Below are 26604 nucleotides of genomic sequence, written 5' to 3'. Positions count from 1 at the left end.
GTTCGAGTAAGTTCTGGGAAACGCGGCTCCCAGCACGTAACGGGCCTGACGCTGCTATCCGCACCAAACTCCTAGGGTGAGGTCGGAACCCCCACGAGTGTGCCTGGGGACGAGCCGTCGGAGGCCACGAAGCCCTGAAAGCAGGACCCCTAGACGGGAAGGCAGTGTTCGCGCCCATAAGACGACAGCGCTGACGGAGCGCTTCCGGGGGCCGAGCCGCTGGCCCTCAAGACTCCCGCCGTCGACGAGTGGGCAACAGGCAGGCCCCAAGGCTGCAGCCCCGTGCTTTCGCTGGAAGAGCGGACGCCCGCGCCAAAGACTGCGGCCCGCGCGGAACACTGCGCGCCGACATTCTGACCCGGAAGAGGCGGTGCGACAGAGGCACTCCCGACCAGTCGCCCCGCTTCCGCTGTGCCAGTCCCAGCCAATCCGGCCACGCCGGCCCAAGTGACCCAATCCCGTTGCGCGCCGCAGACGCCGGCCCGTGTGAACCAATCCCCGTGCGCGCCGCAGACGCCGGCCCGTGTGAACCAATCCCCGTGCGCGCCGCGGACGCCGGCCCGCGTGAGCCAATCCCCGTGCGCGCCGCGGACGACCACAGCCAATGGGCAGTCCGGATGGTCCGGGGCCGTGGTGGCGGGAAGGCGCGGCAATGGCGGGCCGCCGCGGCGCGCTCATCGTGCTGGAGGGCGTGGACCGCGCTGGAAAGAGCACCCAGAGCCGCAAGCTGGTGGACGCGCTGTGCGCCGAAGGCCACCGCGCCGAGCTGCTGCGCTTCCCTGGTGGGCGCGGCGGGCCGGGCGAGCGGGGGTTCCGGGGGACCGGGGATGGGGACGTGACCCGGGGCCTCTCCGGGCCCTGAGGGTGGGAAGCGAAGGCCTCGCGGGCCGGGCCCGCCCTCGTAGATCCGCGGGTCGGGGCGCAGGGGCCGGGCCCGTGTGATGGCTCCTGAGCCTCAGCCGGACGCGTCTGTGGTCATTAACGCGCGGCTGACGTGCAGTCAATCAGTCCTGTGTTTAGTGAGTCTCAACACGTGTACAGCCCAGAAGGCGTCTTCACAGCCAGAGTAATGACCGTCAACCCCTAAGTTCCCTGGCGCTGCTTTGTAACCCAAGTCTCCGTTTTGTTTTGGGGTTCCTCCGCCCGCCCGCCCTTGAGTGTTTACCTTCTGACTGGTTTTGTGTCATATTCTTAATTTTTAACGTAACACATTGGTCTTGAAAACGCTTATAAGAATATCATCAATACTTAGGTATTCAAGAGAAGTTCAAGGTTTACTAACCAGAGGTGGCAGCGGTAGAGGGAAAATGCTTCCTTGAATATTTATCGTTTTAATTTTTAAGCGAGACAATCTGCAAATGTTATACAGTTGACCCTTTGAATGACATAGGTATGAGCCGCTTGGGTCCACACAGACACCTTTTTTCAGTAAACAGTACTCTGCAGTCCTGGGTTGGTGGACTGCAGGGACGGAGGACCTCGGATACTAAGAGCCAGCTGCAGCACTTAAAAATCCTTGTGGTGTCAAGGCAGGTCCTGGAAGCAGTCCCCCTTGGCTGGCTCTGCCTCTGGTTGCTGCTTCCTGCCTGAGCTCCTTCCTCCTCAAGCTTTGTTCATCCCAGTGGCTGCTCGCTGCTGCCCTTCCTCGGGTAAAGGTGTGAGCCTGTCCAGAGCTGCAGTAAAATAAACTTCAAAGTTGGACGGGTCAGGGCCAGAAGTTCCGCACAAACTGTTCTTGATGTCCATGGCAAGCCTGATCTCATTTTCTGTGTTTACTCTCTCTTGTTTTAGAAAGATCAACTGAAATTGGCAAGCTGCTCAGCTCCTACTTGGAGAAGAAAAGCGAGGTGGAAGATCACTCGGTGCACCTTCTCTTCTCTGCGAATCGCTGGGAGCACGTGTAAACACCTTGGCCCTGCCACCCTTCCTGCTCTGTACTTGCCCTCGCGACCCTGGGCTCTTGTTTCTGAGTGGCTGAGTCAGGCTGGAGGCTGTCCCTTTACACATTCTTTATTCACAGATCCCCAAAGCTCTAGTTAATACCCCCACCCCACTCCTTTTGTGACGTTAGGTCGTTTCAGGTGCACAGAAAAGCTGATGGAGACGAACAGAGCGTCCCTAGCTTGTCCTCCCCCACCCGGAGTCTCTCTTATTTGTGCCTTGGATGGACCGGTGTGACACGTCACTGAGGCTGACAGTTGATGTTGGGGTTTGCCCTCTCCCGCCCCCTCTTTGCTTTACATCACCTTGGTGGGATCCCTCTGTACCCAGCACAGCTGTTGACAGCCTGTGGGGCACACTCCCAGGTGCTTCTGTTCCCATCTGCACACGTGTGTGTCAGCAATACGTATGTCACGGGAGGTGTTCTAACGAATAAACGGGGTCCTTGGGGACAGATCACCTCACGGCGTGCTTCCTAACTGCCTCGCTATCTGCGTTCCACTCTCCTCTCAGCTCCTGCGGCCTACTGTCCCGAATGGCTGCCCCGCTGTGGATGGAGCAGTTCCTGCGGGTGGGCGTGCGAGGGGCTGTGCCTGGCGCCCTCCCACAAGCAGGCTGGCACCGCTCCCTCTGGCCTTGGTTGAGCCAGAGTCTTGTCTGGAAAGTCCTACCCCTTCCACGTGTTAGATGAAAAGGAGGCCAGGTTTATTTGTTTTTAATTTTCTTTTTGGTTGCACTCAGACTTGTGGGATCTTAGTTCCCCAACCAGGGATTGAACCTGTGCCCTCTAGGTGGAAGCACAGAGTCTTAACCATCTCGCTTCCTTGGGACCACCAGGGAAGTCCCAGTGAGGTCATATTTATAATCTTTAGCACATCTAGGGTTTCTTGACCTGGGTGTTTTGGTTTTAGCTTTTTGTGGGTTAGTAGAAAATAACGTCAGATCAGTTCAGAATGAGAAACAGGACCGCTCGCCGCCTCAGCCCCGGCCTTGCCCAGCTGTGCCAGCCTGTGCGCCCCGGCCCATTTGTCTGCCACAAGTCCCCTTCAGGTCGCCCCAGCCACTCCCATCAGAGCAGTTTTCTGACCCGCGGAAGTCCTTGGCTGACGGGTTGGATTCTGGGCCGCTGTCTGGCACTGTCGTCCGCCGGCTGCGTGGCGTTGGTCTTGCTCGGCGTCTCAGCCGGAGCTTCCCGGGCAGTGCGTGGGCAGAGCGCCCTGGCCCGCGGTCGCTGTGTTGCGGCGCTGCCTCCACCTCCTCCCCGCCTATCAGAACCCGCTGGTCCTCCAGGGCCGTCCAAGGATGCATCCCGAGGAGTAGGCTCTCTCGCTTTCCGCGCAGCCCAGCAGCGCCTCCCAAGCCTCGCCTGCGACAGTGCGCTGCCACGTTTGTTTTACCCTTTCCTCTCTGTGAAGGCCGCAGGCTGCTAGCGGAGTGCTGGGTTTATGTTTCCTCCCGAGTGGATTTGGGTTTGCATTTTTGGCGCGGTACCACAGAAGTGACGTGGGTCCTCTCGAGGGCAGGAAGTCCCCATGTGAGCCCACTGAGTACCCGGCTTCCTGAGACCCCGGGCCCCCTGTGGAGGGCATCCTCAGCCCCTCCTGCCCTCAGCCCCCTCCCAGAAGGAGACACGGGCATCTGTCGTCCCCTCCGGGCCGCGCCCACCCTTCTCTCCCCTTGTTCCGGCTTCTCCCTTCCTGGCAGGGCCTGGCCCCCTGTGCCCGACGGCCGAGCTGCCCCTGGGCCTCTGCCAGCTCCAGCTGTGTTCACAGCCCTGGTGGACTTGCCTTTCTGCACCTGCTGTTGCTGGGCTGTCCACGTGGCATCCTGGGGGGAGGATCAGAGCTTCAGGGAGTGAAAGCCCGGCCACACGCTGCCTGGGTGCAGCCCTGTCCACGTTGCTTCCTGAGCTGCTCTGTGTCTGCAGGGCTCTCTGAGTCTGAGACTCGGGAGCTGAGAAGCTGGGGCCAGGGCTCATGGGCATCCCCTCTCTCGTAGGCCGTTAATGAAGGAGAAGTTGAGCCAGGGCATCACCCTGGTCGTGGACAGATACGCCTTCTCCGGGGTGGCCTTCACCAGCGCCAAGGAGGTGAGTGCCACTCGGCCTGGCGCGTAGTCTGCGCCCCGTGTGGGCTCAGCGGTCCCCTTGGGTGCAGCGCCATCAGAGCGGAGGCCCCACGTCAGCCCCCAGGGCCCTGTGATCCCCTCCTCCCGGCCACGAGGACAGGACGAGCAGCCTCTGTAGGTGCGGGTTGTCCCCGCAGACACGGCCGACACAGTTCACATCAGTCACGCAGGGGTCGGTGGGCAGACCGGTTTCATCCAGCGCCTTGTTTTCAGGAGAGACAGTGAGAGTATCTAGGGTGCTGTTCTCCTGAACCCCCGTTCCAGGGAGCTGCTGTTTCACAGGTACAATGGCCCGTGTGACCGCACGGCCCTTTGTCCTGCCTTTTATTGAGGATGTTCAGACAGACCCCAGCAGAGAAAGGGCACCTTCAGCACCAGCTCCTGCCTCAGCGCGCTCGTCTCTGACCCGCCAGACACGGTGTCGGCCCCCGTGAGCGTCTCGGTGCACGTCCCCAGGAGTGCTTTCCAGACCCTCGTCCCAACCCCGGCGAGTGGGCAGCCATCCCCCAAAGTCCTTCAGTCCGTGCTCAGGGGTCCCGGCGCCCAGATACTGTTTGTTCACCTTAGGTTTTTACAGTTAGGTTGAACCAGAGTTTGGCTAATTAAGTTCCATTCTTCAAATGTCCCTTGACACTCTTAATATGTAGGTTTCTGCCTCTCTTTGCTTCTATTTAAATGTTTGTTGATGTTCGCAAGGCTCCTGCCAAGAGGCACACCGTGCCCGATAGTCTTGTAACGGTCTTTGATCATGGTTAATTCACAAAAGGTTGCAGAATGCTGACCATTTAATTCTGCCTGTCTTCTGGCACAAGCAGCTGGGTCCTCCTTTAGGAGAGTCCTCCCGAGGATCTGGCCCCTCGGCTCCATCTGTGAACGTCACACGGGCTCGGGAAGGGTGGACAGGTGCCCTCGTCCTGTGCACGGGGCTCTGAGCCCACAGCTGGCTTCTAACCCTCAGGCTTCGCTGTGGCCTCAGGTCACACGCATCCTGGGTTTTCCTGGAGAATGGAAAGACTGCTCCTAGAATTGCAAGGGTGAAGGAGAGTGGATGTGCTGCAGAGGGCACGTGGGGTACTGGTGAGGGTCTCCCCCTCTCCTCAGGACGGGGGGCCGCCCTGGCCTGGCTGCTGCGTGGCTGGAGGGTATGGGGTCCTGGGCCCCGGGCGCCCATGGACAGAGCACTGTTTCAAGAGAAACCACACGCAGCCTAAAGGACACCCGCTGTCGAGTGAGAGTTCTCCCCCCACACCCCAGCTCCCTCTCCCCCTTCTTGGCGAGTCTGGAACCGGAGACGAGACCGCGTTACGCTGGCTCCCTCTCAGGGTGGCTCTCTGTCCCCAGAACTTCTCTCTGGACTGGTGCAAGCAGCCGGACGTGGGCCTCCCCAAGCCCGACCTGGTCGTCTTCTTGCAGCTGCAGCTTGCGGAGGCAGCGGCGCGGGGCGAGTTTGGCCGCGAGCGCTATGAGAGTGGCCCTTTCCAGCAGCGTGCCCTGCAGCGCTTCCAGCAGCTCCTGGCAGACCCGAGTCTGCCCTGGAAGGTGAGTGCCGCCCGGGCCCCAGAGCTGGTGCAGGAGGGGCCGCCGCCAGGCCAGGGCAGGGGCGTTGGGGCTGCGGTGCAGCAGCTCATGCGTGCTTGGGTCCAACGCGGGACCTCCCAGGCCCTCAGCATGGTTCCAGCGCTGGGCTGTGCGGGCCAGGGGCCTCCCCCGTTGCCCCGGCCGCCACCTCTGCCGTGGCCCGCACAGCCTCAGGGCGCTCCCCAGCCCCGGCCCGTCTCCAGCCTCCCTGAAGCCGGTGCCCATGGCTGCAGCGGGCCGCACCTGCCAGCTGGGCTCGCGCGCCTCCGTGTCCTGTGTCCGTGCCTCCCGACTGCCCTGCTGCGTGGTGTGGCCAGGGCTCCCCGTGTAGGTCCAAAGCACCCCCTGACCGTGCTGTGTCTCGGGGTGCTCAGGGCTGGGGGAAGGGCGTGGTTTTACCCAGGCGGAGGCTGCAGTGTGGGGCCTCAGCTGCCCTGCCCTCTGCTGGACGGTTCCATCAGCTACCGAATGCCAGAGTTCTCTCTTTTTTTGGTTTTCTTCACTTTCATTTTTTTCCTTAGTTTGTTCTCACCAGTTCTTTATTTTTTGCCGTGCCCTGCGGCGCGTGGGGTCTCAGTTCCCCGATGAGGGGCGGCACTCAGCCCCTTGCAGTGGAGGCTGCAGAGCCCTAACCCCTGGACCGCCCGGGAACTCCCCCTCTGGCTTTTTTCTGTTGTACGTGGTGTAGACGATCCGTGACTCACGCTGTGCTCTGGCACCTCCTGGGAACAAGACAGGAACCCACAGCTTCGGGAGGCGGGGGGAGCGGGCCGCGGCTGCCTTTCTGCCAAGCTGTCCTCTCAGCTGGGTTCCCAGAGCTCTAGGAGCTTCGCTGATGGTCCTCGTAGGGCAGGTCCCCTCGCAGAGTCTCGGCTTCTGTTGATCTGAAGCTTACTTTAGCATTTTTCACATCTTTAAAGCAGTAACAGACTTAGAGGAGACTCTTCCTGGGACCGTTTGACGATACGTGCCAGTGCCTGCCGCCGTCCCATGTGGGCCTGGGCCGTTCACACGGGGCCTCTCCCGTGGCCCGGACGCGGGACCCGGGCTGACGTTTGTGACCACGGACGTCGCTGGCCTCCTGCCTCTGAGCGTCTCAGCTCGGTGTTTCTGAAGCCCACGGGCTCCTCGTCGCGGAGCCTCCGCTTGCCTCGTGGTTGGGGTCAGGTTGTTGCCTCTGCTGGGTGGTTGCTGCCAGGTCATGGGGCGCGCGCCTTCAGCACCTCCGTTCCAGCCGTGCTCCCCTCCACCTCGGTCAGGTGGTTCCCGGTGACGTCCCGCTGCGTCCCTCTGAGGAGGGGCTTTGAGTCCACATGAAACCACAGCACCCACAGACTGGTGTGCAGGGCTCACTCACCAGCGACCTGCCTTCTTCACCGTCCGAGGCCCACATTGCCCAGGTCTGGCCTCCAGGAGGCCACTTCACCTCGGGGCCCTTTCCAGTCCCACGCGTTACGGTCTCGGGGTCATCCTGGGCCTCCCCGGCCCAGCGTCTGCAGTGACCCTGGCTCCGCCCTGTGTGGGGCCGCAAGGCACCACGCACAAGGTCACATGGGAGCCGCCACCTCTGAGGCCCGCGCTGGGGGTTGCGGTAGCTGAGGGCCTCTGTTCCTGGGGCTCTTCCAGAGCTTGCTGCCCTGCAGCTGCCGAGAGGCTGTGCCCAGTGCGTGGCCCTCTCTCAGGCAGAGAGCGGTTCCTTGTGGGCTGGCTCCCTGGTGACCAAGGGTCCCGTGCTGTTCACTGGGCGGCGGGGTCTCAGCAGTGGGGATGCAGGTGGGGAGGAGCGGACGCGGGCCTGCCTGGGGCTCCGGGTGGTCCAGGCGCAGCATGGAGGGGGTGGCTGCCCTTAGCACGTCTGCTGCTGGCACCAGGGTGCCGCGGGGCAGCTTGGGCCCCCGGCAAGTCTGGGGGTGAGGAGCCAAAGCTATGCCCTCTGGCCTAGCCCGCCCACTGAGAACGTTAATGCCTTGTGTCCCCCGCCTCGCACAGACAGTCAACGCCTCCAGAAGCATCGAGGACGTCCATCGGGAGATCCGCGCTCTGTCTGAAGACGCCATCCGAGCCGCCGCACACAGGCCCCTGGGGCAGCTGTGGGCATAGGAGGCCGGCCCCCTGTGCCCCAGAGACGCTCGTAAATCACTATGCTTTCCTCACGGAGGTCTCACAGCTGCATCGGGGTCGCTGAAACCCTCAGCGTGTCCTCAGGTGCCATCAATAAAGACAGATGGAGACAGCAGTGGCGGCTGGGGGCCCAGTGTGGTGCAGCATCCTTGCCTGGGGCCCCTGTGCTGTCAGCCGGCCTGGCCGTGCCTGGGCTGAGTGCCAGCCTCACGACCTGGCCTGCAGGGCCCAGCCCAGCCTTGACAGGGCAGCATCTGTCTCATCTGAATGCGTCTGATACATGTTGGTCATTCTGTTGAGATGGAAGACGCAGCTGTGTAACCCTCTGCATCCTGTCCCGCGGTTACTCCAGGACGAGCCCTGCGGTGGGAGGCGGGCAGCGTCCCTGTCTACAGGGCGCCCCGGGGCGCTTTGAGGGGGTGGGCCGGAGGCTGGGTCCCAAGCAGAGCGAGACCATGTGCCAGGTCCAGGGTCTGGAGCTGGGGGAAGGCCCCCATGCCCCCTGCATGGCGGAGGTGCCCAGGCCCCGCTCCTGCACAGCAAAGGCGCCCCCAGCCCAGCTGCACAGACGAGGCTGCCCGCCCACGGGCTTGGGCAGGAGGAGCAGCCCAGCCCTCGTGGGAGGGCGGAGGGGCCAGGGTCCCTGCACCTGGACGGCCGTGTGGCTGCTTCACAGAGGGCCCCACCGCAGGTGCTGGGCCAGCCTCGGGGGCGTCCACGCACCTGGCAGCACACACTTGAGGTCGGGGCAGCAGGTAGGGGCCACGCGTGCAGCTGGACCACTGCGTTCAAGAGTCCTGAGGGCATCCGCAGGGATGGTGGGCGAACCCTGACCTGCCTTCTGACCTCTCACATGACTGAGGCCACATGCTGGGGGAAGAGAACGCAGCGGGGGCAGGGGTCCTGAGGGCTGGCCATCACGGAGGCCATGGGTCTGGGCGGGAGCCCCCTGCCGGGCAGCCCTCTGGCCCAGGTTAGGACGGGGCCCCGCAGGCTTTGGAGGCAGAAAGGTCTGGTCAGGGGAGATGCTGCTGCGTGCAGTGTGTGGGGTGTGGGAGCTTGGCAAGGGAAGGAGCCGGGGCCCCGGGGACAGCACTGCTGACCACTGACCTCCAGGGTTCTAAGAGGATCCTCAGCCAGAGTGTGGAGGCTCCAGAAGCCAAACAGGCTGCTTCTAGAAGCCAGGCCTCAGTCTCCGGCCGCAGCACTTCCTGCCTGGCCCTGGTCCCCGCAAGCCCACCACAAGCGGGCAGGTGGGCAGAAGCAGGGCGCGGGAGGGCTCAGTGTAGCTCCAGCACTCCCGCCAGGACCTCCTGGGCGTGGCAAGTGGCCTCGCTCAGCCCTTCCTGGTGACTCACTAGGGGGTGACCAGCTGAGGCCTCCTCCACCCGTGAGGGAGCAACACAGAGTCTGACGTCCCTGCACGTCCTGCTTTAAACGCAAACCACAGGAGGGCAAGGGTGCTCAGCCATCTCGGTCATGTCCAACTCTGCGACCCCGTGGTCTGCAGCCCACCACCAGCCGCCTCTGTCCATGGGATCCTCCAGGCAAGAATGCTGCAGTGGCTTGCCATGCCCTCTTGCAGGGGATCTTCCCGAGCCAGGGATGGAGCCCGTTCTCCTGCGTTGTAGGCGGATTCCTTACCGCCGAGCAACTGGCTGGTTTTCCCAGCAGTCGTGCACAGATGTGAGCAGGACCATGAAGCAGGCTGACCGCTGAAAAGTTAATGCTTTCAAATTGTGTCGGAGAAGACTTCAGAGTCCCTTGGACTGCAAGCAGATCCAGCCAGTTCTGAATATTCACTGGAAGGACTGATGCTGATACTGAAGCTCCAATGCTTGGGCCACCAGATACAAACAGCTAACTCCTTGATGCTGAGAAAGACTGAAGGCAAGAGAAGAGGGTGACAGAATGAGATGCCTGGGTGGCATCACTGACTCAATGGACATGAATCTGGGGAAACTAGGAGATGGTGGTGGGAGGGAAGCCTGGTGTGCTGCTGTCCACGGGGTCAGTCAGACGCGACTGAGCGACTGAACACAAGAACCAGTGCCGTGCAGAGCAGGTCCACACAGGGGGCACCACCTGCCCAGGCCTGGGAGCCATGAGCTCGCCATGCGTGTCCACCAGGTCCTTCCCAGGGGTCCTGACAAACTGAGAGAACACCGTCCCTGTTCTCACCATGTCCAATTCCAGCTCCGGGAAAATCAAGACACACACGAATTCTGTTTTCTATTGAAACTGTTATTATTTGCAGTAAGGAACCACGAACTCTATCATTAAGAGTGAATACTCTTCAATAAGCCTTTCCCAACACGAGACAGTCCCCTCTGGTCTGTGGTCCCGTCCGGCACTCCTGCTGCCGGCTGAGCAGAGGAGACCCCGTGCGCCAGCGGGTACAGAGACCTCCCCCCCCAAGCTCTGCCTGAGGGACGGAGAGGGGGAGGAGACAAAGGGAGACGAAATAACTTAGGTGGACAACACCCGGCGGGTGGGGGCTCCTGGGAGGGAGGCTGCCCACACCTGAGCTCCCAGCCGGTCTGCACTCCCGGGTGGGACACAGGCCGTCGGTGGGGCCCGAACGCAGGCTGAAGGTGGCAGGTGGCCCTGGGTCAATGTGAGCAGGTCCGGGTGTGCCCCCGCTGTGAGGGGTGGCACACCTGCCTCACGCCACAAGCGGAAGGCTTGACCCTCGGGCCCCAAACCATCTGAAGCTGTGCCGACCAGGAGGGAGGCCCTGACGAGGGGTGAGGTGGGGGTGCTCCGGGGGCAGCTGGCGAGACAAGCAAGCGGCAGCCGGGGCCCATGGCCTCCCTGGGGCTCCGGCCAGGTGGCACTGCTGTCTGGCACGGTGCGCAGTGGCATCTGTGGGCCTGGCCGCCTGCCCCCACGCCTCTCCTCCTAGTGCAGGACGCCCACCGTGCTCCTTGGCCCTTTTCCCACGGCACCCTGCAGACTGCGTTTTCAGAGCCCGTCTAGGGATACACCCAGCGGCAGCCATGTCCGTCATGGAGCTTCAGACAGGGCTTTAATTCCAAGATGAGCGGCCGGGCCAGGAGGGCACGGGGCACCGGGCAGGGCTGGCAGTGCGGCGGGAGCGTGCGCCCGGGGCTTCCGTCACGTGGAGGCAGCTGGGCTGGGGCGCTGGGCGGAGGGCAGCGGGTGGATGAGACGCGGCGGCCAAGCGCCCCTGCAGGGCTAGTGAGACCATCCCCACCTGCAGGACTCTCAGAGGGACAGGATCTCAAAGTCTTCGTCTTCTGAGTCAAAGAATCTTTCCAGTCGCTCCGCGTCAGAAGAATCTAGAAAAAGCAAGACAAAGCCTCAGTAGACGAAGGAGTGGGTCGCTCAGTCTGGGGCTGAGGGTCAAGTGCCCGAGGGCGCACAGGCCTCATCCCACGTCCCACCCGCCGTGCCCCGTGAGGAGCGCGTCCTGCCCAGGGCCCGACTGTCAGGGCGGCCTGGATGCAGATGGGGGGGCGGGGCAACCGAGACTGCCCAGCTGGGGCGCCCTGCTCCTGCTGGGGTCTGAACAGGCAGCAGAGCCCAGCGCTGAGACTCAGGGACAAGGGCCCCCCACAGGAGGGCGCCCAGCCGCACCACGCGGGCCCCCTCTACACGAGCTCCACTCACACTGGGAAGGTGTCCCCAGAACCACAGGGCTGCAGGGACCGAGCCCCAGCAGCTGCTTCACGGCAGAAGGCCTAGCCTATCCCGGCTCCCAGGAGCCCGGGGGAGCATGAAGCGGACTCGCGTGCTGTGCCCCCCAGGGGTCCCTCACAAAGCCCCAGGGAACTGTGCTGGAGCTCAGGCCAGCGTGAGAGACCACGGCTCAGCAGAGCAGGCCCTGGGGAGGCAGGGGAGGACAGCGTCACACAGACCGCACCCCGGGCCGAGACCCTGGGCCTCTGGACTCACCTAAGGACAAGTTGAGGACGTCAGGACAGGCCAGGTGGGAAGGCTGCTGCTCCACCAGCTCAAACATGGGCAGGGCGCCTCCCAGCAGGGACAGCTGTCGGCAGACTACGCATCAGGCCACGGCGGAGGGAGGGCCAAGCGGAGGCAGGACCCACCAGGCCGGGCGGCCTTCCTGGGCGACCCCAGGGATGGGAATCCCAGGGGGCCTGTGACCACAGCAAGCATGGCCAGGCATCCCGAGGCAGGCAAGGCAAGTGTGGCCCCGCACAGGGCGGGGCAGCTGAGTGGGAAGCTGGACCCCAGACCCCCAACCAGCCTCCAGCCCGCACCCCACGGGACGGGAGCCACCACCAACCTTTCTCACTTGCTGACACCAGTCGTTAAAGTCATCCTCAGTCTTACAGAAGAACCCCTGCAACCAACACCCACTAAGCAGGGCTACCCGGCCCGTGGGCCCTCAGGTGCACCCTGGACACACCGGGCCTGCCTTGGTGTCTGGCCGCGGTGCCCACCCCCCTCTGCCCAGACAGACTCAGACCCAGCCGCGTTCTCACGAGCTCACAGGCGGGCTCCTGCGAGACCCCTGCCAATGCCCTCCCAGGGGCCACGGGTCTCTGGGAGTGACCCAGACCCACAGGCAGTGCGTCTGGGGTTGCCCCTTCTCAGGACCAAATGCCTCGTGTCCATAGCTTGGGTGACCCGTACATTGTTCTGATTTCTAGGGGTCCCTGCTGCTGCTGCTGCTGCTGCTGCTAAGTCACTTTAGTCATGTCCGACTCTGTGCGACCCCATAGATGGCAGCCCACCAGGCTCCCCCGTCCCTGGGATTCTCCAGGTAAGAACACTGGAGTGGGTTGCCATTTCCTTCTCCAATGCATGAAAGTAAAAAGTGAAAATGAAGTCACTCAGTTGTATCCGACTCTTAGCCACCCCACGGACTGCAGCCTACCAGGCTCCTCCATCCACGGGATTTTCCAGGCAAGAGTACTGGAGTGGGGTGCCACTGCCTTCTCCAAGGGGTCCCTGGCCTCCCGCGAATGTTTTCTGAGCCGAACCAACCCTTCCCGCCTTGCCGTCAGCAGAGCGTGAGCGAGCAGGTACATTCTTAGGGGCCACCCAGCAGACACAGCAGCTCAGAAACCAAGCCCGAAGCGCGCGGGGTGGGGAGCCCGAGGAGGAGCCGCGGCGGGGGCGGGGCCAGGGCCGCCCTGCGCGGGCTCTGAACCGCGTGACGTCACGCTAAGCGCATGGCAGTGAAATTCCGGGAACCGGGGGCCTCCCTCCTGAAGCAGCAGCAGGACAGCGCTGACGGCGGACACGGGGGACGCACCACGGCGATGGACGGGTCGAGCTCCGTGATGCTCATCCTGCCGGGCGGGTGCTGGCAATGGAAGCTCTCGTCCGGGACCGGGCAGCGGTCAGCGGCCGCCACGGCCGGCTGCGTGGTGTGGGGGTCCAGGTAGATGAGCTCCTCCCCTGGGTGGGCGGCGGGCGGGTCAGCGAGGGCAGGGCGACCCCACCGCAGCCCCCAAAGCCACGCTGGCCTCGCGGAGGCGGCTTCACGTCCAGCGGCGGGGGAGCACCCTGAAGACCACCCTCTTCCTTCAACCGCAGCAGACCCCACTCACCAACGTAGCCGATGAAGTAGTGGGCACTGTTGGGCTTCCCTCCGATCACCCCCAGGGACTGGGGCATCCGGAAGCAGTGCTGCGGGGAGCAGGGCTGTGAGCAGGGTTCCTCCCCGCTGGCTGCGAGCACAGCCTCGCAGAGCGCGGCTCCCGACCCCGAGGCGCAGATCCTTCGGGGGAGCCCCAGGCGGGGTGACGGGGACGGCAGGGCAGCAAGCAGCCGCACACGGGTCGGCCCAGCCGCGGGTGGGGCAGGCTGCTGTGGGGAGGAGCTGGCACGACCAGGGCGCAAAGAGGGGATGGCGGGGGGCTCCGGGGAGCAGCCCCGGCCGCAGGAGGGGAGGGGCCGGCACAGACCCACCTTGAGCGTGCCCGCGTAGGCCGCGTTCACGTCCGCCAGCCCCAAGCGCAGCGGGATGAGCAGCACCAAGGGTCTCCAGGGCGCTGTGCACCCGCCGCCCTCGGCCCCCGCCGGAAAGCCGTTGCAATGCCGCTCGGAGTCTGCGGGGAAGGCCTCAGCCCCGGCACACGGAAGGCCGCTCCTGCACAACCTCCCTGCAAGAGGCAGACTGTTCTCAGGGCCTGAACGGGAGGAGGCGGGAGTCCACCGCCAAGACACAGCTGTGAACAGTCCAGTGCGCCAAGTACAGCTCAGACCTGGAAACTGAGCCTAAGGTAAAGCTGCCACTACAGGGAAAGACGGAGCACACGCTCCCTGCGCGTGTGCAGCTGGAAACTTACTGTGAGACGCAGCACACACACAGCAAGGGAACACTTGCGTGCACCTGGGAAGCATGATAAAGCCAGCCCCGCGGAGCCACCAGCCAGGCGGACGCAGCACTGACCGCAGGCCTGAGGCCCCCTCAGCAAGGACAGCATCAAGCGGAAACGTTTCTGCTTTTTCTTCCGTCTAAACACACCCGCTAATCCCTCAGGGAACAGGTTTACTCCCGAGTTCAGTGTAGGAGACCCTCCAGCAGCCACAAGCACCCCAGGCACCCAGCCATGGCTCCTGGACACCCTTCCCCCCTAACGGGCCGAAAGCACAGGGTGAGAATGTGCCAGGAAAGGGGCTGCGACAGCACACAGGCCACTGTCAGGGAGCCAGCCACGCCTGGGGCGGGAGGCACGACCCACAGGGAAAACCCCTTGAATTAGAAAAAGGTCCGTGAGTCCAGGTGCTCGAAGAGGGCCAACAGATACCCGAGGCAGGGATGGGTGCACTGGGGAGTCAGACCCCACTGGGCACCGCCTCAGAGCCCATCAAACACCCTCTCGAGTCCACTCACAAATCAGAAGGGGCCAGGGGTGCGTCCTGAGCAGGGGCCCCCAACCCCTCAGACCTTCCTGAGGAGCGCCATGGAGCCGTCCCTGGTTGTTACTGGGGGCTCTGGAGAGCCTTGAGGGAGGGGCTGGACGCAGGCACCCCTCCACGCAGCTCCAGGGAGGGGGCCGTTCAGTCGGCAGCAGGTGACGACCCGGTCCCTCGGGGCTGGTGGTGCTGCCTCCATAAACGCTGAGAGGACTCCAAGCGCCTCTCCCACTGGCTGCCTCCGAGCCCTGTCCTTGGGTCCCCCATGCTCTCGAGAGTACAGTGCCCCCGAGTCTCTCAGCTGCTCCAGCAAAGTCACAGGCCTGAGGACACGGTCATGGAGCCTCCAGCCCGAGGGCACGGTCATGGAGCCTCCAGCCCGAGGGCACGGTCATGGAGCCTCCAGCCCGAGGGCATGGTCATGGAGCCTCCAGCCAGCCTGTCGAGGCACAAGTCCACCACCTGGACTCACCCTGGGGTCTTCAGTGGGGGGGGGGGGGTGTGTGTGGCGGGGGGTTCTGCAGGCCTGCAGACGGGCTCAGAGCTGAGCTGAACTGCACCACGCCCAGTGGGTGTTGCGGAACTGCTGGGCTGGGAAAACCCACGCACGGGGTCGGCGTCAGGCTCTCCCCTCCTGATTTCCAAACACATTTCTGGGCTTCCCCTTACCCCTGACGCAGCTGCTGGTGCGGTGCACACTGCTCCCAAGAGCCAGCTCTAAAAGGTAGTGCTGCTACCACACCTCCTCTTAAAGCGTTCTCTCTGCACGCGGCCTTATTAACGCCATGTTTCTGAAGCTCCTTCCGTCGCTGTTACCGGTCCTCTCCTAGGCTCTTGAACTGGACTTCTTCACGCCATCACTGTCCACTGTGCCGTCACCAGCATTAAAGGTACGTGCTCTTCCCTGAGTCTTGTACAAATCAGCTTCTGACGTGTAACTTTTAAGCTTGACTTTTTCAACCCAAAAGCTGAGACAGAAAGCTTGACATTTCTAGGTAGTTCAGGTCCTGTCCTTTTTTCCTGCCTGCTCCACGTAGGCTCACGCGACTGCCCCGTGGACGCATCTGCCCTGCTGCGCCGTCTCTCAACTCTATCTCAGTTCTGCTTTGCCAACCAAGAGGCCCTTCTGTGAGGAGGACACCTTCCTGCTGGCACGGGGTCCCCCCACGCCTGGCCCAAGACAGAAGCGGCTCGCACCCCACACAGCCCACCCCGCGCCGCGCCGACAGACCCTGTCTGTGCGTTCCAGCCCCGTTCAGAGGTCAGCGCGCCTGAGCTCTGCTCTTCCCTCAGAGACGACAGGCAGACCACGTCTTTGCCTCCAGACCTTGTGAACCCGGGTGCTCCTCGGACCTCTAAACCTTTCACAGCGTCTGGGGGCAAGACGCGGCGGCATTCCTCGCAGGGCGTCAGAGCACACACAGGCCCGGCACACGGGCACCCGACGCCCTCCCGCCCTGCCCGGGGCCGGCGAGGGCCCTCAGCCCGGGGCCCACTCACTCACTGACGTCCGCCATCACCACCGTGTTGTCCATCGCTACGTGCACAGCCAGGGCGCTCCAGGCATCGAAGACAGCCAGCTTCCTGCCGGGGAGGGCGCCCCGATGAGCCTGCCCGGCTCGAGCCTCCTGGCCTCTGCCAGCCGCGGCTGTGCAGGGGAGGTCGCGCGAGCAGCCGTTCCCAATCAGGCCAGCACACGGGCAAGAGTCAGATGCCAAGCCCAGGCCTTGCCCAGCCTGAGGCAGCCCGGCCACCCCAATCAGCCCCGCCTGTGCCCCGTGAGACGCTGAGCTGACAGCGCAGTGGGAGACCCCGCGCTGGGCGGGCGCCTGTGGCCGAGGAGTCATGGCCTGACGGGAGGGGGCTCTGTCTAATCGGGGGGCTCTGCAGGGGCTCCCAGGACCCAGGTGGGCACACCCTCACTAGAAACAGATTCCGACCCCTAAGACCACTCAGCACGGTGACTTCTGAGGACCCTCCTGAGGGTTCTGCAGAGACTGAGAGAGTTAAGAGACCCCTCACTCCCTTCAGCAGCAGAGGCCCAGGCGAGTCCACACACCCCGGGCACGTACTTAAGGACCTGGGCGACGGTGTTGGGCCCGTACCACTGGCCGATGGACTTGCCCTCGCCAACGCCCATTTGTGCTGCAGGAAACAGAGCTGGTTAGCGACCCTCGCCCCCCGCATCCTGAAACCCCTCCCCCTACCCGGCCGAGAGGCCGGGAACACTGGCCGGGAAGCCTGCCTCAGCCAGCTCCTGACTGGTGCCAGGATGCGCCACCGCCACCCGCAGGGACACCCTTCTCTCCAAGGTGCGCCCCCTCAGACCCCGACCCCTAGCCCCGTCGGGGGAGCGGACCGAGGTGGCGTGCAGCGCGGTGAGCACAGAGCTCCGCCCCCTCCACGTGGGTGGAGGCAGAACACGACCACCTGGCCTAGACGGCGGGTGTCTGGACAGGCAGTGCTGCCATCGCGGGTGCCGAGGAGCAGCCCGCAAGGCCTGCGAGCTGCTGTTCACCAGCGCCAGGCTGACAGCATGGGAGCTCGGGCAGAGAGGCGCACGGAACCCCCAGCCCTCAGCACAGAGGCGCCCTCGAGGCCCGTGCGCAGCGTGCCGCGCCCCCACCTATCTGGTGGATGGAGTAGCAGCTGTCCTTCCTGTCCAGGAACGCCTGCAGGACGCGGCAGTAGCTGTCGGGCTGCCTCTTCCGCTGAGTCCACCTCCAGTCTACGGGGGAAGACACGCAAGTTCAGTCTCCCCAAACACAGGCAAGAGGCCGTCATCGCTATAAAGCACTCGAAACATACGTGGTGCCCAAACTTCCTGAGAAATTCCCCGAGTGGGAGAACCAAGTTCTTCAGGATCTCAAATATGCACATGCCAACACATCAAACCAGATGCACCTGAAAATGAAGACTGGTTCGGTGCTTTAAAAATGGCTTCTGAAACACAAACGCTTATGAGCGTCTTCAGAGCCACTTTCTTTAATCAACGAAAACTCGCAGGTTGTTACAAAGAAAACCCCACAGCCCCGAGAGTGATGGCGATGCCCCCACCCCCGAGAACGCGCTGACGCTGGGAGACTCACCGCGGCCCAGGTGCCGGCACACCAGGGCTTGGGCGAAGATCATCTGTCCACACCTCAGCATGCAGCCCCAGCCCGTGTCCGAGGTGGGGCCGGTGCCCCCTGCCGTGGAGGGCGAGAGAGGCGTGCACCGTCAGGCCCAGGCTGGGCCCGCGCGGCTCACCGCGCCAACGACCCGCCGAGGGACACGCCCTCACTCCCCTCATCAGGGGCCGACGTGTGAACACGTCTCAGAGAAACAGAATGTCTAGACACACGCGAAGAGACCTCAGCCTCACAAGGGGGGCCGAGTGGGAGCGGCGTCCCTGGGTGTGCGCCAGGCCCCGAGGTGGAGGCAGTGGGACCTGCAGACACGCAGCAGACAGAGCCTGCCCCAGACGGCGGGCTCAGAGCGGGCCGAGCGCCTGCAGGCGCAGCCTCAGCAGCACGCGGGTTGCCCCACCGCGCATGGTGGTCTCGTGCGGCGGTCAGCGGCACAGACCACAGCCAGGAGAGCCACCGAGCGCCCCCGACTGCCGCTTGCGCAGGCTGCCGCCAGCTGCCCTGCCCTGGGGCTCAGACAGCGGTGCCAGCCCAGCGGCTCCAGCCCCATCGGGGCCCAGCAGGAGCGAGAGAGCGCCTGAGGTGTCTGACAAGCCCGCCACAGGACGTGGCCCCTGGATAGGGAGGCGCCCCAGGCTCCTGAGCTCTGGGGACAGATGGCAGCCCCCTGAGGAGGGAGCTGATGGAGACCGGGCGCCAGGGACACAGAGAGGAGCTTCACCTTGCCCTTCAGGGCCTACAACCAAGAGTGGGACCCGTGAGGGCAGCTAAGGGGTGAGACCAGGGCTTCCCAGCACCCAACCCACAGCGCCACCAGCTCCAACCCGGGCCCAGCACGGAGGCCCAGAGCCTCCAAGAGCAGAGGCGGCCTCAGCACCGAGAGGGGCCGCACGCTTCCCGCTGCGCTCCACTCTGCGCTGCCCACGCCAGGCGTGGCTCATCGTCCAGGCCCCAGGCCCCAGGGAGCAAGCGTGGCTCACTGTCGAAAGCATCCCTGGCGCGGCAGGGCCGGGGCCCTGGGCTGCGGTCGAGCTCTGCAGCCAGCAGGCTGCCTGAGGGCGACACCGGGGACGAGCCCAGGTGCTGAGCTCTACGCTTCCCGCTCGAAGCTCTCCAGCAGCAGGCGGCACTCACCAATGGCTGGGAAGTTCTTTCTGTACGTGAACCACAGTCTCGACGCCACGTCGGCCAAGATCTCGTCCTTTTCTAGAGAGTGAGAGAAGGGATACGCACACACGGCAATGAGCGCCCAGACCCGGGTCTCAGGGAGTCACAGGCAACTCACCGTCACGCCGCTGTCTGCAGGAGAGCAGCGCAGCTCCGCGGGCCATACCTGTGAGGACACTGTACTTCCTCCCCAGGATCCAGACGGGCTCCGAGGTCTCAGGGAAATCCTCAAACTCAGCGAATCGGAGCGTGTCGTAGGTCAGAGTAGCTATGGAAACCAAAGACACACTCTGATGGCCGTTTCCTGATTTTATAAACGAGGATCAGAGATCACGTACAGCATCTCTGTACAGAGCCCACATGGAGTTCGGGGCCTCCGTGCGGCCACCACAGGGAGAAGGGGGTGCTCGGCGCTGGGCAGCAGGGGCCAGGCCCAGGCACAGAGGGGCAGGAGGAGTGGCCCGCACAGCAGAGGGGCCGCCTGCAGTGCACAGGGCGCGGGTTTGATCCCCGGGTCAGGAAGACCCCCGGAGAAGGCGTGGCTACCCACTCCAGTGTTCCTGCCTGGAGAGCGCCACGGACACAGGAACCAGGCGGCTACAGTCCACGGGGACACAACTGAGCGACTAACACTTTAAGCCCCTAACTGTTTCAGACTCGAACCGGAGACAGACGCACACGGGCCCAGACCTCCGTCTCTGCACGCGGGGCTGACCTGGACGGCACGCACGGCGGAGCAGCAGCAGTCTGGCCGGGCCACCTGACCCGGCAGGCCGCCACTGCAGGGGCCAGCGCGGGGCCTGGGGCTGCGGCGCCCTGGAACCCGGCGCGCTCCCCCTGCTTCCCGCCGAGTTGCGTGTGCGCTGTGTCCGCCTGCGGCCCACCCACCGCGCAGCTTCACAGAGGCCAGAGCCTGGCGGACACCCTCTCTCTGCCCTGGGCTCCCGATGCGGCAGCTCAGCCACCGCCCACGGGGCGTCCCGGGCACCCCACTCCCGGCTGCCACCTCACCAGCTCCAACAGCGCCCCCACCCCCTCCACCTGCACCTCCACTCAGCTCTCCAGAAAATCAAAGACATGGAATGAGCTTCTCCCACACGTGACTTTATTTTTCAATGACAGCCCTACCTTTTGATAAACAAGAGTTTACTAAAACAATCCAAAGGCCACAGGACGTAAAGCATCAGCTGCAGCCGCGTGCTTCCCTGCAGGAGCCGTCTGTGCCGACTCACCTGCGTTTCTTTGTCCGGAGTCCTGGCGCCTCACAGCGTCCTGGCCGCACCGCCAGCCCCAGGAAAGGCGGGCAGAGAGGCACAGGTCCCTGCGGAGCCCTCACAGCTGGCGGTGCCCGGGCAGTCAGCCTCTGGGTGGGGAAAGCTCCTCGCCCATCACCCAGGACACGTGAGAAGATGCCCTGCAGCACAGCTGGGACGCAGTCCTGAGCCCTTCCCGAGAAGGGCTCACGAGAGGCCTGCACACAAAGGGCTCCAAGGGCGGCATGCGTCACCAACGTCAAGGACGGAGGCACGCGGTCTGCCGGCCCTGAACGGCTGCACTGCTGCTCAACCAACCCGCGCCCCAGGGCTGCGGAGGGCGCTTGCGACACCACACGCCCGCAGCGAGAGGCCCTGTGCTCAGTGCGCACCAGGAGCCCTCGGCGCCGGGGCCAGCCCTGCCTCCTTCCCATCGCCCGGAACCCCATGGGCACAGAGGGGCCCTGCGCTTCCATAGCGGCTCCCAAGGGCCCGGGGCGGGGCTGCCCTGCTCTGAGGGCCTGCCTTGTCCGCGCGTCCCTCGCGTCCACCAGGCTGGCTTGCGATCAAGGATTAGTAACTTAACCTCCAAGTTTCTCTCTAGCCCTTTCCACGTAGGGTTGTTTGTGCACGTGATTGTAAACACCGAGCAGGAATAAGCTACAGTTCTGTCTTCTCAAAGAGAGAACACATCTGTGTCTCTGCCTGTGGAAGCCATCCCCACATCTTCAGAGGGCACGGCCTTCTCAGACCTCAAGGCTTACACACCTGTGGACTCACGCCCGCCAGGATGACTCCAAGGGTGCAGGGCCAAGAGGACCTGTCTGATCTCAGCCCACAGCGCTGCAGGGCAGTGACGCTCACCCTGCAGGATCAGAGCTCAGAACCCGAGGTGGCCCTGCCTACTAAGCCCCGGAGTGCTCCGAGGGCAGCGGGACACGCGCACATCAGAGGGCTCTGGGATGCTCCAGAGACACCAGCTTCCAGTGAGATGAGCAAGGAAAGGAGACGCAGCTGCTCTGACGCCGGTGACAGCAGCCGCCCGCAGTGGGCGGGTTCTCACCCAAGAAGGGACACGCGAGGAAGCAGGCACGGCCCTCAGGGTAAAGCGCCGACTTTACAGGCCACACAGCCAACTTCAGAGGGAAGGGGAAACACGTGTCCTCCCTGTTAACATGTCACTGAGTCCCCCGCCGTGACTAACAACATTACAGGCTGGGCAGCCTCGCAGCCTTCACTGCCCGAGGCTCCTGAAGGAACCACGTGGGCAGAAAGCCGCCAGGCTGGGCAGCCGCGAGCTGACAGGGGTCCCGCAGCCCACACCTCCCACTCCTCCTGGAGGCAGGACCCTTCTGGGCACAGGTCACGGCTCCTATGACATCGGCCTAGGACACCCCAGGCCCGGCTCCCCTCTCTGCACCCTGCGGTCTCTGCCCACGCCCTTCTCCCCTATGCCAGTTAACTCGCTGGCAAAGCTGGAGCCAAAGAGAGAAACGGATCAGCAAGTGCAACGAGGCCCTGGTCCTCCCAGGGGGGCACAGGGAGGGCAGCACACCCGTCCCCACAGTCCAGTCTGAGCTGCGACACCCGGGACAACGTCCTCCGAATCAGCCCGGTCACCCAGGTGATCTGAGCAGCCCTGGCCCCGAGAACAGGCCCGCCCCCAGCGCCAGTACGGAGTCCGCGGACTTGCAGCTGCAGCCAGAGGGGCAGAGCTAAGGGCTTCTCAGCCTGGGGGGCACAGACCAGCCCCCCTGCCCCCGACACCCGCCACAAGCCCCCGGCAACCCCTGACCTGAGGCTCGGCCTCTGCGGTGAAGGAAGGACAGGCCTCTCCGAATCCCAGTCACTTCTGCTGTTCGACTTTCTATTGTGATCTGACTCTGCAAGCAGAGAAACCACCTGCTGGCCAACACACGACGTGCAGTTTTGAGCCTCCGTTTCTTCACCCAGGAAGTAGGGTGAGCGGCCGGCTCTGCCCACAGGATGAGATCGCAGGCTGGCGCCAGGGACGCAGGACCCCAGCCCGGCTCTCAGCCCCTCCTGCCCCCTCCCTGTGAGCTCAGGCCGTAAGGTGTGTCCGAGGAAACTCAATCGCCCTCCGCCGAACTGAAAGCCACTGCTGTTCGTTTTCAGTATTGATTTCGGCAAAGTATGTTCCCGTGCTTCTGGAGGTCAGAAAGCACTGCAGAGCACAAGGTCAGCAGGGACTCCAACAGGAACCCTGACGCCTTTCCATTCTTAGATGGGCGCTCACAGTCGCTGAGCCTCACACAGACCGACCCACAAGAGGAGTCCATCCTCAGAAGTTCCTGCATTGACTCGTCCTCAGACTGACCAGCTCCACCAGCTCAGGACCAGCAGTCTCCACACTCGGCCCGGAGGGCGCCTCGTCTCACAACACAGACCCGCAAGGGGAACCTCGGGATCCTCATCTATGAAGCTCACAGGCCTCCTGAGCTAAAAGGAGCCCGACTTCCCAAAGAATGCCAGTCTCCAGATGCTTGGGTAGTGACTCTGATTTGAAGTAAGAGAACACAGTAGAAGCAAGACACGTGTCATCCACTTTGAGAAAGAAGGCTTTTAGAAACATTTTTTTCTACCCAGTCACCTCTTCCTCCCAAGGGTGTCCCTGATCACACCAGGAAGAGAAAACAGAAAGTCCACAAATAGGATGGCAATTCTGAATGTTTCAATTTAATGTTATTAACATGATTGAAAAATAGCAAACTGTGCTCAATACACTTAACCAGATGACTTGGTCTCAACTGCACAGTAACTCAAGCAGGGAAAAACACAGAAGTACACACCATTAGAATTCTTTAGAGCTCAGTGTAACGTACCACACTTCAAAGACGTTTTCCCAACGTGTATATTTCTGAGAGATTATATTTTATAAATATGTATTATGCTTTGTAAACATGTGTTATGTATGCTTTTAAAATAAAACCAAAAGAAGGGTCTTCCCTTTCTTCTTCCATACGAAAATGCTTATGTTTAAAATCACAAGTTTGCAAGTAGTTTTTTTTCAAATCCCAAATAGTTTATATGAAAATGCTGGCATTGGAAGGACTGATGCTGAAGCTCCAATATTTTGGCCACCTGATGCAAAGAGCCGACTCATTAGAAAAGAGCCTGATGCTGGGAAAGATTGAAGGCAGGAGGAGAGGGGATGACAGAGGATGAGATGGTTGGATGGCATCACCGACTCGATGGACATGACTTTCAGCAAGATCCGGGAGTTGCTGATAGACAGGGAAGCCTGGCTTGATGCAGTCCGTGGGGCCACAAAGAGTGGGACACGACTGAGCAACTGAACAACAGTTCTCAATGAAAAGATGAAGCAAGGGAAGGAGATCGATGGAAGGAAAGAAAAGCTGCAACTTTAGGGGCACCAGGACACTGCCCAGGGCACCCCAGTGAACACACCGGAGAGAACGGGCTCCAGCCGGCCCTCAGTGAGCCTGACTGCCCTCCTCATCCCCTACGCATTACACCAACACGCGGATTTCCATTATACACAAACCCTGCAGCCCGGGAACACCCACAGGACAGGACCGTGTGCATCACCAGCAACTCAAGTTCTGCTTCTTCCATCACCAACCACCTGTCAGACACAGGCAAAGCCCAAAGATGAAGCACAAGACACCAACTCTGTCCTCAAGGAGCCGACAGCATGTCAGGTCCAGTGCCAACCAGAGCAGGCTGTGAGGACGGGCCTGGGGTCTGACCTGCCACCCGCAGCCCGGCAGCAGCCCTGGGCCTCCAGCCCTGCCTCCTCTCCCACTCAGGCCCTTAGAGCCCTTGCCCAAACCGGCCCCACACACTTCTACCTCCAGCCCAGGCCTCTGCTCTCAGCTCCAGGCCCGCAGACCCGAGGCTCCTTGGACGATACAACACAGACGTCTAGCAGGTGCCTCACTCTCACCCCCTGCAAGACCCGCCTCCTAACATCTCCCTAGCAAGCGGGGCTCCCCAGGTCTCCCCGCGTGCATTTCCCAGCTCAAGCCATAGACTGCGGCATTTCAAACCCCTCTCAACACGTGGCTGGCCCTCACACTTCCCACCACCACTGTCCTCCTTGCCCCGACCTGCAGAGGTACCAGATTCCAACCCCCTCTCCCCGGGAGGACCCAGTGCTCCAGGCCCGCGCCTGGCTCACTGCGGCGGCCTCCTGACGGGCCTCCTGCCCCTCTGCAGCAGAGCAGCCAGTGCAAGCCGCGCTGCCCCTTGGAAAGGCCCTGAAGCAGCCCCGTCCCACGCACACGCCACGAGCCAGCAAGGCCAGCGACCGGGCCCTCTCGCTGCCCCGCCTTCAGTTCGCTCACCCCCACCCACTGCGCCCTGGCCACTGGCGGAGCAGGCCACAGGCCCTTCCCCCTGCACCGCTTTTGAGTCCCAGTCAAAACTGGCTGCCTCTGTGGTGAGATCTTTCCAGGCCATTCTGGTGATTCCAACTCCCTCCTGCTGGGCCCACAGCACTCTCCCGCGAGCCACTCGGTGGGTGTCACGTCTAACACGTCAGTTAGCACACACTTTTTGTCTACTTCGTTCACGTCTCTAGTCCCAAGATGTAGAACAATGCCGGACACAAACGCACACTCAATAATAAACATAGCTATTGAACAGATGACTGTAAAAACCACCAGAACTGCATAATGTTTGGCCAAGAAGGCGGAACCTGTAAGGACTCCAGGAATCAGGGCAGGCTGGACATTAATGATCCCAAAGGACGCACAGCGTCAAGTCAGAAAGAAAACTGACCCACACACCCTAGACGTTTCTGTCAGCATCAGCAAAGGCCTTCACATGCAAACAGCTCTACTTTGAAGCAGGGATCAGGGTTCCATGGAGCCTCCATCATGTGGCTGCTCTTAACTTGAACAGGACGGCTTCCACCTTTAAGGTAAAATGACCACCATAACACCGTGCTTTCCACCCTAACCGAGTCTCTCAAGGGATGGTCTTAGTAAGTAAGTAATTCTATTCCTTCCCCCATCCAGGGGAGTAGTCCTTTTTGTTTTAAACAACTTCACAACACATCTGGTTAACATCACATTTGGGGAATCATGGCTACCATCTCCTACTACTACCTAACACGTTGAACTAACAAGATGCCACAAATCACTGAAATATTGGCCATAAAGGTTTATACCACAGCTTCCAAATTGAGAGTCCAGTAAATGCCCATTGCAGCTGCTGTCCAGGAAGAAAAAATGAAGCAAAAACAATGTCATCCAGGATAACAGGGGGAATTAAGCCAGAGGAGAGTCTGTACCGTTGGGAGGGTTCTTAACACAGATCACTTCCTACAGATTTTATAAAAGGAGTAACCCTGCTGTGGGATGGAAAAAGAAGGCCTTTCAAGGTGTAAGAATGCTTTCAAGGATACTGGACAAAGATCCCCAACAGCGTGCCAGCAAAAATTAAAGAAGTGACCCCTCCGCAGCAGAAACACAATGAAAACAGACGGAAACAGCGCACAGAGATACACGGATGCGCGCACACCCTCCCAACCCAGTCCCCACACATTCTGCATTGCTGTTAAGCTCCAAGAAGCTGAGACACGATGAGGCGGAGTCCGTCTGTCCTTTCAATCAAGGGGAACGCTGGGATCATTTATTGGTTACTGAATTTGAAGAAGAAACCATGCGTGCGTTGTGCGTACTGAGGTATGCCGCTCGCCTGCAGCCTACCCACGTTAACTTCGTGAGAGTTGAAGTTTCCCCTTCTCAACTCCGGGCGAGGTGGGGGGACAAAAGCTTCCCGCCGCCGCGTCAGAGACCGGCTTCGCCTGCCCCGCCGCGCCGCCCAGCGCCCCCGCCCGCGCCCCGCGCCGCCCCTGCTCGTCCCGGCCGCCGTCGGGCCTCCGGGAGCGGCCGCCGGGGCGCCAGACACGCCGACCCTGACCGGGCTGTCAGCGCCTCGCCGGCCGCCCGCGCCCCGCGCCGCCTCAGGGCCGCGCCCCGCCCCGCGCCGCGCCCGCGAGGCCCCAGCCCAGGCGCCGGCGCGCAGCCGCTCGGCGAGGGCCTCCCCGGCCGACCCGCGCCCCGCCGGCCCTCACCTGCGTCCATCTTCGCTCCAGGGCCGCCGACTGAGCGCGGCGTCGCTCCGACGGCCCCGCAGCGCGACGCGACGGGCCGCCGCCCGGGCCAATCCGGGTCGCGCGGCGCGGGCGCGGGCGGGGCCGGAAGTGCGCGGCCGGAAGTGCGCGGCCGCGGCGCCGCCGCCATCTTGGCGTACGGCGCGCCCGGCGCGGCGGCCCGGGCCCGCGCGCGCGCGCGGCCTCCCGGCGGCCTGCGCCGCGCCCCCGGGGATCCCCGCGGCGATTCCCCGCGGCCGCGGAGGCCGGCGCCAGAGAGCCGCCGGGCGCCGGGGCGGGCGGCGGGCCGGCAGCGCGCGCGCGCCCGCCGGGGCGGCCATCTTGCCGT

At 62.8% G+C, this 26604-nt stretch overlaps 2 protein-coding genes across 8 annotated transcripts; one reads left to right on the top strand and one right to left on the bottom strand.

Annotated features, from left to right (window-relative positions):
- The first annotated feature begins 637 nt into the window (after positions 1 to 637).
- DTYMK (deoxythymidylate kinase) lies at positions 638 to 7862 on the top strand. 6 transcript variants are annotated; one of them, XM_068965532.1, is made up of 5 exons: positions 638 to 782; positions 1792 to 1900; positions 3940 to 4030; positions 5482 to 5607; positions 7640 to 7862. In XM_068965532.1, the coding sequence occupies exons 1-5, from the start codon at positions 653 to 655 to the stop codon at positions 7829 to 7831; spliced, it is 648 nt and encodes a 215-aa protein (XP_068821633.1). In that variant the 5' UTR covers positions 638 to 652; the 3' UTR covers positions 7832 to 7862. The 6 variants fall into 6 exon arrangements, with proteins under 6 accessions (XP_068821633.1, XP_068821636.1, XP_068821632.1 ...); XM_068965535.1 differs by having other exon boundaries at positions 5482 to 5611; XM_068965531.1 differs by having other exon boundaries at positions 5410 to 5607.
- Positions 7863 to 10047: 2185 nt separating this feature from the next.
- Positions 10048 to 26301, bottom strand: ATG4B (autophagy related 4B cysteine peptidase). 2 transcript variants are annotated; one of them, XM_068963714.1, is made up of 13 exons: positions 26238 to 26301; positions 19087 to 19188; positions 18888 to 18959; positions 17715 to 17813; positions 17252 to 17353; positions 16698 to 16770; positions 16130 to 16209; positions 13675 to 13868; positions 13314 to 13392; positions 13016 to 13161; positions 12041 to 12097; positions 11686 to 11779; positions 10048 to 11069 (listed from the first exon to the last, which is right to left on the bottom strand). In XM_068963714.1, exons 1-13 carry the CDS (start codon positions 26245 to 26247, stop codon positions 10996 to 10998), a joined length of 1182 nt encoding a protein of 393 aa, XP_068819815.1. In that variant the 5' UTR covers positions 26248 to 26301; the 3' UTR covers positions 10048 to 10995. The 2 variants fall into 2 exon arrangements, with proteins under 2 accessions (XP_068819815.1, XP_068819816.1); XM_068963715.1 differs by lacking the exon at positions 26238 to 26301 and having other exon boundaries at positions 19087 to 19192.
- Between the last annotated feature and the right edge of the window lie 303 nt (positions 26302 to 26604).

The sequence above is a fragment of the Capricornis sumatraensis genome, chromosome 2 (genome assembly GCF_032405125.1).
Source record: "Capricornis sumatraensis isolate serow.1 chromosome 2, serow.2, whole genome shotgun sequence".
NCBI lineage: Eukaryota > Metazoa > Chordata > Mammalia > Artiodactyla > Bovidae > Capricornis > Capricornis sumatraensis.
The sequence above is the reverse complement of the archived record's forward strand: the minus strand, read 5'-3'. Positions and strand labels throughout refer to the sequence as shown.